The 19,425-nt window shown below is 41.9% G+C and overlaps 1 protein-coding gene across 1 annotated transcript in view; it reads right to left on the bottom strand.

Annotated features, from left to right (window-relative positions):
- Positions 1–17,680, bottom strand: part of XKR6 (XK related 6) — a 304,315-nt gene extending 286,635 nt beyond the window's left edge. The window contains exon 1 of the mRNA XM_054498087.2: positions 16,429–17,680. Coding sequence (XP_054354062.1) covers positions 16,429–17,189 — 761 coding nt within the window. The 5' untranslated portion in view covers positions 17,190–17,680. The remainder of the gene's footprint in view (positions 1–16,428) is intronic.
- Between the last annotated feature and the right edge of the window lie 1,745 nt (positions 17,681–19,425).

The raw sequence follows: 19,425 nt of genomic DNA, 5'->3' as shown, positions 1-19,425 counted from the left end.
ATAAGCAAATATAATGAGAAGTGTTAAAACTCTATTAATAAGATCAGCTAGACAAAAAAATCATCTCATACATAGTGTATGTTTGACCTCTACCACCAGAGTCTGTTAAAGGTTTCAGAGTATAGTTTTATTCTAATTATAATTTGCAGTTTAATCTCTCAAGTACAATAGTCTGAGAAGATAATAATTACTTATTAGCCACACAGGTCACAGATTTCGGCTTTTTAAGGAGAAACAAGAGCCCTCATGCAGACCCCTGGTACAGTCTCAACTGGTGGAGATACTATGGAAAGGAACTTTTAAATTATTAAATAGCCTCTAAATAAATACATATTTTATATATATATACACACACACACACACACTTATATTACATTTATTAGTAACCTAATTTTTAAAAGCCCATTAAGAATGTCAGAAAATGTAACTTAACACTTGGAACTAACTGAACAGGTATTTTAAGACAGCTGACTGTTAGAAACTTCAATGCTGGAATGGTAGATTTCTGTTTTTTACATATTTTATGGTTTTCTATAAGAACTTACAAAACATACTGACCTGTTTTGATGAAAACATTTCCGGTTTGGTTTTACATTTAAGTCATATTTAGATATTTAACACCTTTATGAGGAATTTTTATATATTTTTTTCACTTTTGTAGATACGGGAATTCACCATGTTGTCCAGGCTGGTCTCAAACTCCTGGGCTCACGCAATCAACCCGCCTCAGCCTCCCAAAGTGCTGGGAACACAGGCGTGCGCCACCATGCACAGCCTCAATAAGGAATTTTTAGATCATCTGAATCCATCCCCAGGGGTTACTAACACACAAACCAAACAGAATTCCATATATTTTAGTATACAGCACATCCTCAAATAACATCGTTTCATTGACCATCATTTAGTTACACAGTTGATAAGAAAAATCCATTCCCAACCCGGGCCACTGTCTGGTGGCTTTTCTCTCTGGGTACTCCGGTTTCCTCCCAGACAAAGCTGGGCACATTAGGTTTATTAATACATTTACTTGGTCCCAGTCTAAGGACATGGGTGGGGGTGTGAGTGTGAGTGTGCCCTGTGATGGGATGGCACCCTATCCAGGGCTGGTGCCCGCCTTGTGCCCTGAGCTCCTGGGATAGGCTCTGACCACCTGTGACCAGGTGGCATAAGTGGGTAAGAATTATCTCACATCATATTAATCTTTCCTAAATATAGGTATGGCTCACATTTATTTCAATGTTTAATGCTAGAAGTGTTTTGGTCTTTACTTAAAAGTTTGGTGGTGTTTTTGTCAACAGAAATATGCCACAGAAACTTAAATCTTGTTTTTATCAATTAGCCTATGGGAAAACTGGTTTCCATATACGTAGTTTCGCTTAAAATTGCAGTTTCTAAGAACTCATTGATGACGCTGAAGATTTACTGTATAGGGTTTTAGAGTAAATTTCTAAATGTAGGTACAATTTTGCACATTTTTTAGGTATCTATATGGTGGTCTATATATTCAACAGATGACAAGTAGTCACTTTTGGGGATAGTTTCCTGGGAGATGGCACCCAATAAAGTCTCCAACGATGGGACATGATTTTGTAAGAGTACATAAGCTGTGCTCACAAACCAAGATCCAATCTTTCCTCAACCAGATGAACTTTTCCTTAAGACCTGAAACATTGATGAGTCTTGGGCACAGGGCTACAATACTTTTCATTGAGTCCATGAAGGCCATTTTTACCTGAAGGAAATCTCATCTAAAGAAAAATTATTTAAAACTCCAGTTGTATAGCTTCAAGACAGTTTAGTGTAGTTAGTATGACTCACTCTTCATTAAACTTCACAAGTATTTTTAAAAGCTAATTTAAATAGTTACCTGTTTGAGCTGATCAATGAAACAGGGCTCAGGCTATTTCTGTACGACCCTCAGACTAAGAATGCTTTTTATATTTTTCAAGGGGACTGTGCATCAGAGGCCTTCTGTGGCTACACATCTTAAAATACTTCTCTACAGAGGAAGCTTGCCAACTCCCAGATCAAAACAGAAATCAAAGTTTTAAAGGGAAATTGTCTCTTGTACTCTGCAATCAATAGCATTTTTTTATATATATACACACATAGACACATTCATGCCCCCCCATCCCCATCCCACTTTAATCTGGAGGGCACCTGATCTACACAGAATTCTTTGAGTCTCTATCCACCAAAATGCAGGCTCCCTCTCCTGTGATGTAAAGGTGTTGCCCAGCCGCCCTTGATCTAGGTATGGTCCACGGCTAGTTCTTCACAATGGCACGTGAGTGGAAGTGATGTGTTCCACTTCACTTCAAACCAGGGCTTTGAGAGACAGAGAGAGAGAGAGAGTCTTGCTCTGTTATCCATACTGCAGTGGCACAATCACAGCCCCCTGCAGCCTCAACCTCCTGGGCTCAAGTAGTCTTCCCATCTCAGCCTCCCAACTAGCTGGGAACCACAGGTGTGCCACACCACATCCAGCTTATCTATTTTTAATTTTTGTAGAGACAGGGTCTGCCTACATTGCCCAGGTTGGTCTCAAACTCCTGGGCTCAAGTGATCCTCCCACCTTGGCCTTCCAAAGTGGTGAGATTACAGGCATGAGACACCATGTCTGGCCCAAGCTAGAGTTTTTAAGAAACAGTTGTACTTTCTCTATAGTTTCTTTCCTTTCTCTGACTGAATGCTGAGGTGTTGAGCCCTGAGGATGTCGAAGCCACCACCAGCCATACCACCCCATGATAAACAATACTGTTCTATTGTGTTCAGTCACTGACATTTTTGTTATTAGAGCTATTGAGAAAACACGCTGTAATAATCACTAACATATGCATTGTGGATTTACTGCCTCTCATATTTAACTAACTTCTACTTAATTTGGAAGTTCTCCCAATCACCCTTCAAAAAGAAAGAGAAAAAAAAATCATGAAAACAGATTGTTTAGACTGCAGAAAGCAGTCTGTTTATTCTGCCCATCAGTCTTTTCCTTGACAACTGGCTACTGTTGCTCTTTTTTTGTTTACTGTAGCTCAGATGATTTATTTAAAACCTCACTATAACCACATTTCAAATGAATCAAAATGTAAAACCATTCCTGCTTCATGTGTGTTGTTCAAATACCAATGCTGCATTGAGAAATTATAGCATCCCAGCCTATGGCTAGGTTTTAGAGGCAGAATGTAAAAGTGGACAAAAATAGCTCCACTTCAGTTCTTTATTGTAGACAAGGGCCAACAAAGCATAAGAAAGGTTAAGAAATGTCACTTAACCTTGAAACACTATAGGATATCTCCCAAACAAGAACTTCCCAATGCAACTGAAACTTGACATTCTCAAAAGCTGCATCTTGACACCATCGCTGATTCAAAAACATGTCGGAACTGCCGCAACACATGTCTCTGGGACATGGATTCCTTCCCACATGACTGGCAAAATGAGAATGACAACATTATCATGGAGAAGGAGTGTTGGTTCATGGGCAATTCTTCCCAGCATGTTAATGTTTTGAAGCTATTGAGGGCCAAGATTTTTTCACAAATAATGAGAAAGACTTAGAAAAAAACAAAAAAGAAAACAACCCTAAGAAAAATCAATCATATCAAAGCATCTTCCTTTTGTGCAAGCAGTGGGCATGGGGGTGGCTGGTTTAGTACCTCAGTATCTGCTGGGCTCTCCATCACCCAATGATGGTGTGGGGGCACATGAAGGCTACACTCTGAAGCAGAGCTTTAATTCTGGCGAAACTGGCCTCCAGAATAAACTAACATCTCCAAGAATGAATCTACATAACCCAGGATAAACATGTCCCAGGATAAAATAAGGCCTACAATCATCTGGGTATAATGCTGAGTGCAAGTGTCAAGGAAGAGTTAAGCCTCCCTGTATTTTTACTTCAACTGTCGTTGCTTTTGTTAAAGTTCCACTTACAAAGTTACATAGTTTTAAGTAGTCTGGCCTTAATCCTATTTTTTTTTCTACAGCCCTGTTATTTTTAGTGTATGATTTTGCAGAATGAGAGGTTTTTCAGGAATGTGTGTATCACATTACAGTAGATATGAGCCCATCACTAATTGAGATAGTGCGCTGAAATGCCAAGCAATAAGCAAAAAAATACACTCCAACCTCATCAGGCCCCATCCAAAATCAGGTAACAAGCCTGACACATATCACATTTAATCACAAAGGCCTGCTAGGGTACACATCAACCCTTTCCCACATTACAGCTCAGAAACTACCTAAAAATTAGTATGCAGTTCCTATCAAATAGTGGACGCCCCAAACACAGTCCACAAATGCTACAAACACATGCAAATTCTGTTTTTACAAACTCATCATGTGATTGTCTCTAACTTCAGCTTCGTTTTGACAACTTTTGTTTCATCTGCAAACTGAGTAATGGGTCCTTTATTGTACTTTCTCTTTCCTTCCAACCCACAGCCATATATACCATCACCCTCTAGGCCCAACCAAAACCACTTGATTGCTTAAACTTTGAACACAGAAATCCTTTTTGGAAGACATCATCTTTTCCTTCAGAGTTTTCTTCAGCTTTGAAGGCAAAGTGGCATCTTTTAAATGTACAGTGTAGGGTGATTTATAACTCTTCAGTTTACTACTCAAAAGCTGTCTTCCTTATGACCAAACAAAATGACACATTTGGAGTTCTGCTCATTTTGATGCGGAATCACTAATGAGCAGAGCATCTAACCCTCCCTGCCCTGTGCAAGTCCACAGACTCCAGGCCCCACCTCTGCCAGCCTAGCCTCTCTAAGGATTTCTGGCCCTGAGCTTCTCCATTACAAGGTTCTCGGATTTTCGCACCATTCCCATGTACATTTCTAGGTGGAGTGCAAAGGGAAGGTATTTGAGTGTGCATAGATGCAGGGATGCTTGCTAATGTGCCGCACTAGTATCTTACCAGCAAACACCATCCAACTCCCCCTAATTCCCTCCCCTGGCTGTTCTCCCCATGAATCTGTCAAGCAAAATGTAGGTAGGTCATTTTTCTTCTCTGCTCCCTTCTTTCCTGTCTCTAATGACACTCAATATCTATTAGGTCATGTCTCCTCTTTCACTCACCAGTTTCTTTTTAGGAATCTTATCCTTGGCACTGATTACAACAAATATAACATTTCTGAAAATTTGAGACACAAAATTTACTGGATTGAAATATCAATTTCCAAGCATAATAAAATGCCTCTAACCTGGCACTTCTCAGCACCAATGGGGATCATCTGTGTTCATAATAATGACCTTGAAATACTTCAAACTTCCAAAGAAGGAAGCTTTTGGATCAAAGGAATCCTCAATTATATGTCATAATTTTAATGTTAAATGTCTTTCCTGCATTCTAAATCCAGGCATAGTATATGGCATTCTAAATCCAGGCATAGTATATGGCAACAGCAACTCTTTGGTTAATACAGACTTTTTGCCAAGACACTCCAGCTAAAAGGTCCATTCAGATTGTTTAAATACTGGTAATACATTAGAATCACCTGCGGACCTTCTTTTACCCACTCCACCCCTCTAAATCTAAGATGCCTAGTGCTAAAAAGTTTAACAAAAGCAAAAAAAAAAAATTCCCAAGAGATTCTAACATATGCTCCTTCTCCTTGATAACTAACTCGTAGATATTGGTAGAAATCAGCCTGTATAACTATGCTTCTTATCCCTGTCTGTGTACTGCTTAGGGAACTTTCTGAAAACCTAGATTTTTTAAATATATAGATTCTTAGGCCCATCCCAAATCTCTTGGATTACAGTCTCTTATGGTAGATCCCAAATATTTGGCTCCTCAAGTGATTCTGATGCACAGCCAAGGTTTGAAAATAGCTGCTTTGGACAGGTGCAGTGGCTCACGCCTCTAATCCCAGCACTTTGGGAGGCCGAGGAGGGCAGATGACCTGAGGTCAGCAGTTCGAGACCAGCCTGACCAACATGGTGAAACCCTGTCTCTACTAAAAGTACAAAAATTAGCCAGGTATGGTGGCTCATGCCTGTAATCCCAGCTACTTGGGAGGCTGAGGCAGAAGAATCACTTGAACCCAGGAGGCAGAGGCTGCAGTGAGCCGAGATCGTGCCATTGCACTCCAGCCTGGGCAACAAGAGTGAAACTGTCCCCCCAAAAAAAAGAAAAGAAAAGAAAGAAAGAAAAAAATAAAGAAAAGAAAACAGCTTCTTTATAACCTTGGGATACAACTGCTGTTCTCAATGTTTCCAACAGGTCAACAGAGAACCAACATATTTGAGTGCAGTATTTACATGGGACCTGTGGGGTATGCCAAACCTACATATTCCTTTCTGTAATGTGGAAGTCATGGTGTTGTAAGGTACATCTACCCTGAGAAAGAGAATGGAGTGAGGTACTGAACACTATGTCCTAAGACACAGACCCAGAGGTATTAATATTACTCAGCTGTTTGATTCATCAGCAGTTACAATCAACTACAAGAGTTCCAAGCCTACCCTAAGCTCTGCAGAGTTTAATATTAATACATTAGACTAGACATCAGAGGTCTCAAAGAACCTCAGCTTATATACCAAGAGGCCCCAGGGGTTGAAGAATATCATTCCTCCATCTTCAATAAGCCAGACAACAACATCCCAGAAGTAAAGCAAACTAATTCTGTCCCGCCCACAGCTCGGTGAGCTCTGGCTTCAAAAGTTTCCTCCACCAGTGCCATAGGTTACTTTATCACTTTAAGCTCACTTCTTCGTCTGTAAAATGGGCACAAAATGCTTGTGAAAATTAAGTGAGACAATATATATATATATATATAAACAGAATATTCAATAGTTTCCTTTCGTCCTTAGTAATTTCTCTATGCCTCCGCCACTCTCCTTGAATCTTTGTCATACATTGTAACACACTAGCAGGGCTCACCTCAAGTTTACTGCAAGTATCACCCACATGTCCTTTCCAACAACTAAACTAGGACATAGGGGGCCTTAGGAGGCACTTTATTTATCTTAGTTTCTCTAAAATGAACACGAAGCGTAAACTCATTAACTGTTTACTGGCAACCCACTCAACAGACCTGATAACTCAGCTCCTAGTTCTATTAATAGGACAGTAGTAGCTCTCAAACCTTAAAGGTTAGAATTACCAGGGAGCCTGTTTAAAACACATATCCCCACCACCAATAACGACTTAATAATCGATTCCAGCAAGGATTCTCAACAGACGCTAAAACCGTAAGGTAAAGGGTATTTAGGAAAAAAGACACTGACACTTTGCTAACATATGACCCCACAAGTTACCTACCGATTGCAAAGGGAAAAACTACCTTTATATAAAGAAATCTGGCAGTTGCAACCTTAACCAAGGGATAAAACTTAGCATCACTAATAGTGGGACAAAACAGGTATGGGGCGCCTACTGATATGATGCCAAAATGAAGAAAGCAGTACTTCTGACAAAAATTTGTGCCTGAATGTAATTAAGCCCCTAGATGCAACTTCAAGTTTACTAGAAATACAGAGTGCAAACAACACGTGCAAGAAACACTCAGGCAACGCAAAATATGAGCAGACAAGAGAACTGGACTGGACCCTGGAAAAAAGTCAATGTCATGAGAAAAAAAAAAAAAAAACAGAGAGGGACTATTCTAAAGAAACAGCAATGTAATTCATAAATTTTTATTAAGTCCCTGTTTTATTAAGTCCCACAAGCAAATTTGCTGGGGACAACAACTAGGCAAATCTGAGTACAAAGCAGCTATTAGATGACTTTACAGAATTAAAGATAATTATGGAAATACTCTTAATTTTCTTAGGTGCAATGATGATATTGTAGCTTTGTAGAATTATTCTAAACATTTCATATTTGAGGTGAAGTATTTAGAGGTGCAACATCAGGATAGGATATGTGTTAAATACACACATGTACAGATAAATATATCTATATTAACCACTGGCCGGGCACAGCGACTCACGCCTATAATCCTTGGGAGGACAAGGCAGGAGGACTGATCGAGGCCAAGAGTTCAAAACCAGCCTGGGCAATATAGCAAGACCCCATCTCTACAAAAAAAAATTTTTTTTTTTTTGTGAGATGAGTCTCGCTCTGTCATTGAGGCTGCAGTGCAGTGGCACGATCTGGGCTCACTGCAACCTCCGCCCCCCGGGTTCAAGCGATTCTGCTGCCTCAGCCTCCTGAGTAGCTGGGACTACAGGCGCGTGCCACCACGCCTGGCTAATTTTTGTATTTTTAATAGAGACACCATGCTAGCCAGGATGGTCTCGATCTCCTGACCTCATGATCCATCCACCTCAGCCTCCCAAAGTGCTGGGATTACAGACGTGAGCCACAGCGCCTGGCCTACAAAAATCTTTCTGAACGAGCAAGGTGTGGTGGCACACACCTTAAGCCCCAGCTACTCAGGAGGCAGAGGCAAGGGAACTGCTTGAGCCTAGAAGTTCAAGGCTGCAGGGAGCTATGCTCACGCCACTGCACTCCAGCCTGGGAAAGACAGTGAGAATCTGTTTCTTAAAAAAAAAATTACTGAAGCCAAGTGAATGGTAACAGGTGTTCATTATACTGCTCTATTTTCCTGTGTGCTTCAAAGCTTCAATAATAAAAACTGAGCAAAAATACACACTCCCTGGCCCAACTCCCTGAGGCTCTGATCCTGGAGTCTGTAGTAAGGCCTGGAATCCGCATGTTAATGGCCCCGTGGGCTCTCCTAACACAGGAGTCTCTACCACACTTGAAGAAACACAGCTGAAGTAAGAAAGTCAGGCACCTGCCCTCTGGAGGGGCCTGAGTTCTGGATTGCCCTGCCTGCTCAACTTTTCTGGCAAGCTTCCCAAGCCATGGGTTTGGCGCCTTCCTCAAATCTGCTGCCTTTCATTTGTCCTGTGTATTTAAGACGGAAAGAAAAGGAAGCATCATGGTGATATGAATGTTTCAGCTCACCTACCCATGAGTGAAAGCATGTGGCCAGGGCAAACCATAATTATCAACCCTACCTTTCCTCCAAGAAGGTTGTGAAGAAAACAATATGTAGCTCTCTGTGAAATGAATATTCTAATTTCTTCCTAGAAATGAATGATGAGCTCAGTCCATGCTCTAAATCAGTGACCAAGATAAAACAGAAATTGCTTCCTCATTTAAACTAAGAAGACAAAAACACTCCATTCAAAACAAAAATTTTTTAAACCACTTGTTTAATATTTCAAGGTAAAAGAGATCAATGAGAAGAAATTTTTTGTTAGCAATCTGTACCACACCATAAAATCTGTGCTGTAGTATGTTTTGAGCTATATTAAAATAATACAATATACCAAGATCTACCCACATTAGAAATACGGAAATGAAAAATCTAATATTGAATTTTATGTAGAACTATATTAATGTCACTGTAACAATATCCACTGAATTCTCTTAGCAAATTTCATCTTTCCTAAAAATTCGACTAGTGCCAAAAGAGAACTTATACCTTAATGTAAACAAACAAAAAAATTCACTTAACAGAATTATTTCCTAAAAGAGCTCAAGTGACATGATGGTATCACTAAAAAAAATTTTTTTTTACAAACACTAACTTTTCAAAGTTAAAGAACACATCTCAAACAACAAATTATAGCAGGTAATTTTAAGGTTCTGACCCCCCCCCAAAAGAAATTAACCTTGGTAAACAATTAAGAAAAACCTCCAAAATACATGGCTTAAACAGATATGCATATATTGCTTTAGCTTAATCTACCACTAAAAATTTAAAACAGATTACAAAAAAAGACTACTGAAAAATATAGTCTAATTTTAGCTGAAATTGCAAATTCACAAAATTAGCTGATAAAGTCAGCACAAGTTTCTCAGTAGGTTTAGTCTGCCATAAATTTTAACATTAACTAATGAGATCTCCAAAATGTCCCTATAGGTAGGTGACTCAAAATGAGAATTTGTTTAATAAGTCAAAACAATCCATGGCAGGACTTAGAACTCTACTCCGAATCAGCACCTAGGAGACATATACACTTGCTTTAAAAATAGTTTAACTGATCAAACCAGAATCTGAAATTCCCTCTTTAAAGCTATTTTCAAAGCACAAATACCTGTAGCATAATGAACTTTTTTACATTGAAGGGACATTAAAGATCAATCCATTTAACTCCTTGTTTGATAAATATGAGGAAACTGAGGCCAGTGGTTGTTTGTAACTTGCAGAGTGATAAACCTGACTTCTTAATTCCAACAGTCATTCCCTTCATACCAGGCTATGTCCTGTGCTTTTCTTAAATATCTCCAATAGTGGTAAGCAGTGGATTGTCTTTAGGCAATTAGTCAAAAGTCAATGAACTTGTTAAATGAGGCTATATTTTCATAAATTTTTTTTAAAGTTTTACTTTTTAAGAGGCAAATAAGAAATCCAGAATTTCTGATGAGAAGAAACTAGATGAACAGCACATCATGGGGAGTAAACTAAAACTTTAACCACCAACTTATTTGCAGACAGCATGTTGTAAAGCAAATCATCCTGGGGTGAAAATGGCAACATCAGAGACACAGTTTCTTTTTGCATCCCACAGAATCTTTCCAACATTCCAGAATCTATCCACTGCATAAGCCTGACTAGGCAATTGACCTTATGAATAAGTCTATAGTATCAAATGATGTTGAAAACAGAAATGAACAACTTGTGACTTCTAGTAAGCATCTGCCTGCTAGATTTCAGGAGCACCAGCCTTCTTACAATACAGATTTTGATATTTTGTTTCTGGATCCTTCTGGAAATACTATGCTGCATCACCAGCTGCAATTTCGCTCCAAAGCATGCCATTTTTTCATCCCCTTCCCTTGAAAATTTACCATAAATGTCAAGTTTTTAGGGTTACTGTTCACTCAAAAACAAGAAATAAATCTTCAGAGATGTTCTCTTCTTATTCATTCTCCTGGAGGAAGTATCTCTGTCTCAATTTAACCCACTTACCCTCACAGCTAAGCATGTATTTCTGGATTTTTCAGATGGGAGGTGGGAGAAGGGAAGAAACCAGGTGAGGCAACTCCATGTGGTTAAATCTGCTCCTTCTTTTCCTTGATGGTACCAAAGGGTCTTGCCCACTGAAACATTATAAAAAATAATCATCCTAGTGTCTTTACAGTTTAACATTTTATGTTTACGCCTTTCATTCTTTTAGCATTTCTGTTTACCTAAGGTAGAGATTCATTTTTTTTTCCAACTGGATAGTCAACTGCTAATATCATTTGTCAAATAATTCTTTTTCTATCCACTGATTAGCAATGCCACCTTTACTACGTACTAAATTCTCACTAACATATCAATATACGTACAGACTCTTTATTCTCCTTCGCAAACTATCTGCTTAATTTCTCTACACATTGGTCTAATTACCGACACATTATATAGCACATCCACCTCCTGATCGGGTTAAGCCTCAACATTCTTCAAAGTTTTTTTGACTACTCAAACACATTTATACTTTTCTCAGATCAATTTTACTCAACTTTCCCCTCAGAAAAATCCCATTGAGTTTCTTTTTTTTTTTTTTTTTTTTAAGATGGAGTCTCGCTCTGTCGCCCAGGCTGGAGTGCAGCGGCACGAACTTGGCTCACTGCAAGCTCCACCTCCCGGGTTCACGCCATTCTCCTGCCTCGGCCTCCTGAGTAGCTGGGACTACAGGTGCCCGCCATCACGCCCGGCTAATTTTTTTTTGTATTTTTTAGTACAGACGGGGTTTCACCATGTTAGCCAGGATGGTCTCGATCTCCTGACCTCATGATCCGCCTGCCTTGGCCACCCACTCAGTTTCTTTTTAACCAGAATTCCATTAAGTTTATGGATAAAATGAAAAAAGAAAAAAAAGCTATTTTTACAATAAGATTCCCACCCATTAATAAGCATATAAAGTACACTCTCTCCCTGCCCACACACCCACACACCCCACAAATACAAGTATACAATCTATTAATGTATCTACAATGGTACCCTGGCCCCACAAAAATGAATCTCCTCATTTGTAGGTATCTAAATATTGAATATTACCATTTTTAAACCACAAAATCTTAGCATTAGAGGGACATCACAGTTCACTTATCCCAACACCACTCATAATCCCAGTTATGTTTCCTCAAGCCTATTTAATAGAATCATTTCAGAATTAAACAGAATTATTATACCTTTCACACGCAACATAAACATTATTTGTATCCCATAAAAGGCAAAGAGAAGTGGGCTACATTTATTGAAGACTGCTTTGAATTTGCAAATTCTTTCAGAATGAGATTAATACCTGAGCTCAAAAAAAAAAAAACAACAACAACAAAACAGAAAACATGGAGTACCATTAGTGCATACCCTTGAGTAAGCCTGAGGTACTTTTAGACATTCATGCTTCCAAGGTAAAGTCGTTTTGTTACAGTATTATCCGGGGGCCAAACTTCAAGGTACCACATCATTCCTTTCCCAATTCTGCCATCATATTTATTAAGAACACAAATCTAATATTCCTCTCCAAGTGGAATAAGCCTGAAATCCAGTTCTCAAGCATGGGGTTCCCACGTGATCACCTGTGGGTCTTCTAAAACTATAACTTCTTGTGTCCTCCCCAGGGAGTCTTCTTCAGTAGGTCCAGCAGTGCCTCAGCCTTTCTATTTAAGGGCTGCAACAGATTCTATTCTCAGCCAGAACTAAGAACCACTATCCTAAAATAGTCAACATGAACAAAGACCCATAATAAACTAAGTATCCCTACACAGAGAAGCAGACAGGAGGGCAAGGGAGTGATTAAAAAAATAATAAAGCATCTTCACCAGCCCAGCAACATTCACTGCTGATTGTGTAGAGAGCTGCATATCCAAATTCCACCAGTCTCAAATCAGAAAACAATGCTAAAACAGAACTGTAGACTGCTCAGCTGGATGGTGCCATTATAAAATGCAAAATGCCTTTTCCTTTTTACTCTCCTGAAGACAACCCTCTACCACATTCCATCTCACAAGATAAAGAATCACTGACCATCCTCTTAAATATGGAAAGTCGTATAAAGAAGTTAAGTAAATTCCTTTTACTCTGAAATAGAAGGGTGCAAACACACACATAAAACTACATTCTTTAAATGGGAGATTAATGATGTGGCCATGACATTTTGGTCAAAGAACTGTTGCTTCTTGACTGAAGAGAACTGACAATGCACTAAGCAACCTCTAAAAGTAACACAAAAGCAGAGAAAGGACAATAGCTGAAGGGAAAACTTGCATACATCAATGCAATAGGCAAACTAAATCACACTGTTCCTAAAGCCAAACTCTCCAAGAAAATGCTCTCACTCTTTATTAACAACACATTGTACAAAAGTGAAGCCCAATGTGACTCATGCTCCTGGAATAAGTGATTCACATGCCTGTTATCCCCACAAAAAGCACCTGAAAAATAAAGCACATCAAGCTGTACAGAGGCTGTTACATGTTTAGTCATTAGTGGGAGTAAGGCATGCATGAAAAAGACCTTAATCACACACTAGTGCTCTGCAAAGCAGGTTCATGGGGCCACATCATTCTACACACAACCATTCTTCCATGCTCCAATTTCAGCCCGGCCAAAAATATTTTCTTACATTCTGTAAAGTTATTTGATAAAAGACGTCAAGTATTTGCCATCTTCACAGGAATGGCAAGATGCACAGAAGGGCCCCACCTTAATATCAAGGGAAACTAAGTTTTATTAAATAGGTGTTGTGCTTTGTCCAAGCTATAATCAAATAATTTTACATTAAAAAATGTAAAGAGACAAGTATTCATGGTTTAATAGAATCAGTTTTGACAATGTACAACTTCACTGACATCTTTTCTTAGAGATGCGGCCCAAACCAAATGATAGAAATATTAGATCTTAACCTTTATGTTATGTGACCATAAGAAACAGCAAAGTTTCCACAGCAAATATGTTTAAGGAAACAACTATAACCCCAAAAGATCTTCAATAAAAACAGAGATGATGTACGTTCATACACATTGACAAGCAATTGTTTGCCAAAAGATTAAAACAAGAATTCCTCTAAAGCTTTTACATATGAATGATTTCAACGCAAACAACATGGCTAGCAGGTATTAAAACAGCAGACCTTGTTCCTGCAGTATTTCAAGCAAAACCATCTAACTGGGAAAAAAATTTTTTTTAATAAAATCCTTCCTCAGTAAATACTGCTTCTGAAGTATAGCTATGTTAGAAGAAATAACTTACCAAAATTAGCATGTCTTTTAATAACTTAACTTTAGGAAATATTTAGAGATATATTCTAATCTTGAAACAAGATGTAAAAAAAACTAGACAGTAAAGTCACAGGCACTTTATATCACTGCAGAGGAAAGTTAAGATCAGAAAAAAAAAATACTACCCTACATACAACTACAAAAGCTAAATTGACATTTTAAATGTACTTTTCAGTTTGTCCTAAAATCTGGACTTCCACTTTGCCCAGAAACAATTAACATTTAGGTGAATGGAGGTGGGATTTTATTCTACTCCAATTTCACTCTGTCTCAAAGCTTACTACTAGTAAGTGTCCAGGACAGATTCCATCAGAAACAGTTCTCTCAGGAATTTTAACCTGACACCAACATTTTTATTGCCCACACTTAGAAGTTTACCACATGGAGATAGCTGACTTCGGCTTGTTCAGCAGAAGCCTACCAGTACATGCTGCTAAATTCTACCGGTATATTAAAATCTCTCTTCCCCATACTTTTTGTCCCTCCCCTGCTTCATGCCTGGTATCTTAACCAGAAAACACCCCCCAGCCCCCGCCCCCCCCCCACAAAAAAAGGTATCTCCAATACCAAACACAGTACCTTTGATTCGATATGACTTTGAGTGTGTGGGTTCTTGGGAATTTAGATTTCAAATTTAGAACACAGTTCAGAATTTTATTTGACCCCAAGCTATGCTTATAACAGCTAAAAGTTAATCAGCACTTTTCCTATTTTATTCTCTCACTTCTTACAAACTTATCAGCAGGAAACAAATTATCTGCAGACAAATGTAGCTAGAGAAAAAGCTGTTTGGTTCAGCCTAGAAAGGCCAGTAAACAACTCTGGGTGGTGCAGTGCCTACGGAACGACCCTCACTTCCCCTAGCCTGAATTTGCACGTAAACCCAGCAAGACAAAGTTCTTGCATCTACTCTCATGATTTGACTTAATTCAATCCCATGTTTTCTGAAACGTTTTTACTTAAATAAATTCCGAATAGAGATCTGGACAAACCATTAAAAAGACAGCAGACTTTATTTCAGCTAACCTGGGTATATCTGTTACCTGAACTACTAAATGCCTAAAATCTACTAAGCTTGGAGTCAGGGCAGCCTAGGCAAAATGTCTTCTCACAGAAGCCATGCACTTGAAGAGCTTGTCCCTGTGTAATTTATCTTCAGTAAGATTTTCTTCTCTTGCAAATATTCTCACCTACAACTCACTGTTTCCAGAATACACACAAGCTAATTTAAGTAAGAGGGCACAGATGTACCCAGGTGTGAATGGGTTCATTTCCTGTTTAGCCAGTGAGGCACTGAGTGAAGGCCACGGCAGAAAGAACACCTGGAAGTGGTTTGTGAGGGACTGAACTGGCACACGGAAAATTTACAAAACAAGAAAGGGCCGCAAAGCCAAGCTTGGGTCTTGGGTAAATATACATCACTTACACACTGGCCTGGCTACCAAAAACATCGTTCCCCCAGAATAGGTATCCAGGTGGCTTTAATTGGTTTTCTGGAGGTGAGAGTTAACACCAAACGCTCGCGCCCATCACATTTTATCCCATTTTTACCTGTCGCTAAGAAAAGGACACGTCTAATCCAGCAAACCAAAAAAAAAAGTCTTTTTTCCTTCTGGGAGAGCAGTGGTTTGGAGTCATTCACAGGGGCTGGGAGTGCAGGAGGGGGAAGGGGCGTGGAATCCAGGAGTGCTCGGAGGCGGCAGCAAGGGTTTTTCCACAGGGCCCCACGCAGGCCACTGCAGAGGGAGAACGGGGGAAGAGAAGAGGATGTCTCACCTGGGAACAAACCCGAATGCAGCGGCTGGAGGAGGGAAGGCTCCCCCGGGCCGCGAGCTGGGGTGCAGCCCAGGGCGCCCGCAGCTGGTTACCTCGGGAGGCAGGGGAAAGGGGCGCCTGGAAACGGAGGTCTGCAGAGGGGACGGGGAGGGCGGGCTGGGGCAAGGACCGCGCCGAGTGCGAAGCGGGGACGAGGACGGGCCAACGGCAGGTCTCGGCCTCCCCGGGCCAAAGGCGTGGCCAGGGATCCAGATCAAACGCTGGTCTTTTGGAAACGCCAGGGGCGGCGCGCGGCCGGTCCCTCCTTCGAGCCCCCCGCGCTGGGCCCGTCCGAGGGGCCGCCCCGCGAAGCACCGGGAGGGCGGAGGGGGCCTCCGCAGGGCCGGCCCGCCCCCACCCCGCAGTGCTCTTACCTCCACACCTGCCCCATCTGCAGCAGGTGGATGACCGACTGCCAGATCCACACGGAGAGGCGGCACAGGCGCTGCGCCCCCGGCGTGGCGGGGACCCCCACGCCTGGGGCACCGCGGGCCGCGCCGTAGCCGTAGCCGGCCCCCATCATGGGGGGGCCCCGGCTGGTGAGCCCCTCCACGGCGCCCAGCCCGCCGCCCGTGTAGTCCTGCACGAACCAGCGGAAGCTCAGGCTCTGCACCAGCAGCGACGGCACCAGCACGAAGAAGAGGGTCAGCCCGAAGTAGACGTAGTCCCCCTTGCTGTAGTAGTCGAGGGCCAGCCACAGGTCGGTGCCCACGTCCCCGAAGAACACCAGCAGCGCCAGCACGATCCACAGGCAGTCGAGCCACGGCCGCTCCACCTGCGGCGGCGGCGGCTCCGGCCGCGCGGCCGAGGGCGTCGGGGGTTGGCCGGCGCCGGGGGCCGCGGGAGGCTGCAGCGGCTGGTCCCCCCCGTCGGCGGCGGCGCTGCGGCGCGGCTTCCTGCCCAGGAGGGAGCGCAGGCAGGCGGAGCGGCAGCCCCAGTAGCACGAGGAGGTGTTGCAGCAGTGGCAGATGTGCAGCGAGCTGCTCTCGCCGGGCTCGTTGCCGTCGCCGCCGCCGCCGCAGCCGCCTCCCCCGGGCTCCCCGTCCTCCTCGCCGCCGCTGCCCACCGCCTCGTCCAGGTTGTGCAGCTGAGCGAAGCCCACCCCCACGCCACCGCCATCGGATTTCGCCGCCATCTTGACTCTCTTCCCAGCTCCGGAGGTTGGGGGGGAGGGACGGCGGGGGGGGGAAGAAGGCAGGGAACGGGGAGGGGGGGAAACGAATGGAGAGGAAGGGGGGCGGGGAGGAAGCGGGGGAGCAAACGAACGAGGGGGGAGTGGGCCAGGGAACCCCCTCCGCTTCCGGGTAGTTGGCGTCACTTCCGGGCGAGCCCCCCAATCGCACGGCGCCCGCAGCTCCCCAGCCCTACCCTCCCGGCCAAGATGGCCGCCCTCCTGTGCCTCAGCTGCTGGGCGGGGGACCGGGGGGTTCTCCCCGCCAGGGCTCCCCTTCCCCTCTTCCGTTGACCCCGAAACCCATCAGGTTGACCCCTCGGCGTTTCAGAATCCGGCTGGGCCGAGTGAGGCGGTCCAAAGTGATCCCTGGAGGGGGCAGTGCCAGACGTTTTGGGGTCCCCTTCCTCAGCGTCGCAGCTCACAGCTTTCCTCCTGGAGAAACGCCCCCTAACACCCTCCCGGCTGCTGGTGGAGGGGCGGGACCTCTGAGGGAAGGGGCGGAGCTAGTGCAAAGCAGGTGATTACGTGTCACTTCCGGGAGATGGGATGACCTCATTGTGTAGTTAGACAACCCCCCCTCCCCAATCAAAATGTGTATGTCTCACCTCTTTGGTTGTTTCTATTTTCTTTTAAATTTCTCATTCTTATTTTGAGGGTCTTTAAAAATTACATAAGTCAGTTAGATTTTCACAAGCAAGCTACTGATTCTCACTTCCATTTAGACACCTCTCCTCTTACCTCTGTTGACCTCCTGATTTTCCTGTCACTGACAACTTTACCATCTTTTGTAATAAAGTTTCCATCATTCCCTTAAGAAAGCTTCAGGCAAAATTCAATTGGAAATCAGCCTGGTTGGGTCTTACATGTTGGAGCAAGGAATGAATGGGCATATTGTGACCTTGAATAAATTTTCTGCCCTATGGAAATATATTCTACCAACTTTTTTTTAATATGCAATTTTTAAATTCTGTGATCTTAATTTGGAAAATGCAGGACTAGCCAAGGCTTAACCTGTATCAGTTATTTGTTCAGGTTATTTAAATGTGTAAGGAGTGCCTTTTAGAATTTTTTTGGTGCTAAGGTGCTGTGGGTAAACATTGCTTTAAATAAGGAAAAAATGTTATCAATGTGCTATATCATTAAAGTAGGTGCAGGATACACTACTTAAACTTAGCTAACAAATTACAAAAGTGAAACAGCGCTGAATGGATTTGAATTACAATGATCTTCCAGTGAAAGTATTTTTGAAGCCAGATAGCCAAAATAGGGCAAGCTGCATGGTTACAGTTGTTCCTGATCAGATGAAATGAACATTTTAAAGTTAAAAAAAGAATGAGGGGGAAAAAAAATCCCTGGATTTTCTCATTGACCTCCCTAGATTTTTGAACACATTTTTGTGATTCTGTCTACTTCTCCCTTCAATAAAGTCTTCTAATAATGCCAATAACTGTCTTTAGAATGTTAAGAGTACAAATTAGGTAATATTTGTATGGCTGGAGGTTTTATGGAAGAAAGGTGCCTTTGACAACTTCAATAGTTACTTTGATACTATTGAATACTATGGCACCTATGAGTTTTGGGAGTGGCAGGGTAGATGGGGATAATACATTTTAGGACACAGCTTTTCATGAGTATATATGCCAGTGTGAAATCTCTGAAGACTTTAGAAAAAGTACTAATAGTGAATTTTTACTCCCATACATTGGGAAGAGGGGAGTGATTCCAAAATCGACTTTTAGAAACAAGCCATATAACTGTATCCATGTATTTCGTGCTATGATTTAAGCCTCATACTCCCTATGGTATGTAAAACTCATACTCATAGGTAAGCCTCATACTCCCTATGGTAGTAAAACTTAAGGCCAGCAGGTAAAGATTATTTCTGCATATAGATGGGTTTCTGTTTTTTTGCTGAATTTGAATGAATAACACCTTACATGGCATAAATATAGAGTAGGATTGCCCAGGTATGAACCCCAATTTCACTAAAATAGTAACATGAATAATGTGAGCAAGATTACCTCTTCAAATGTCAGTTTTCACCTTTGTATAATAGAAATAACAACAGTGACTTTTCTGAAAAGTTGCTGGGCAGAGTAAAGGTGGTAATCCTTTCAAGGATCTCAATATGATACCTGATAGGCAGCTAAGCACTAGAGAGTAACTGCTATTATTATTACTGTTGTTATTATTATGT

Source organism: Pongo pygmaeus, chromosome 7 (genome assembly GCF_028885625.2).
Source record: "Pongo pygmaeus isolate AG05252 chromosome 7, NHGRI_mPonPyg2-v2.0_pri, whole genome shotgun sequence".
Taxonomy (NCBI): domain Eukaryota; kingdom Metazoa; phylum Chordata; class Mammalia; order Primates; family Hominidae; genus Pongo; species Pongo pygmaeus.
Note: the sequence above shows the minus strand (reverse complement) of the source record. Positions and strands in the feature narration are given on the sequence as shown.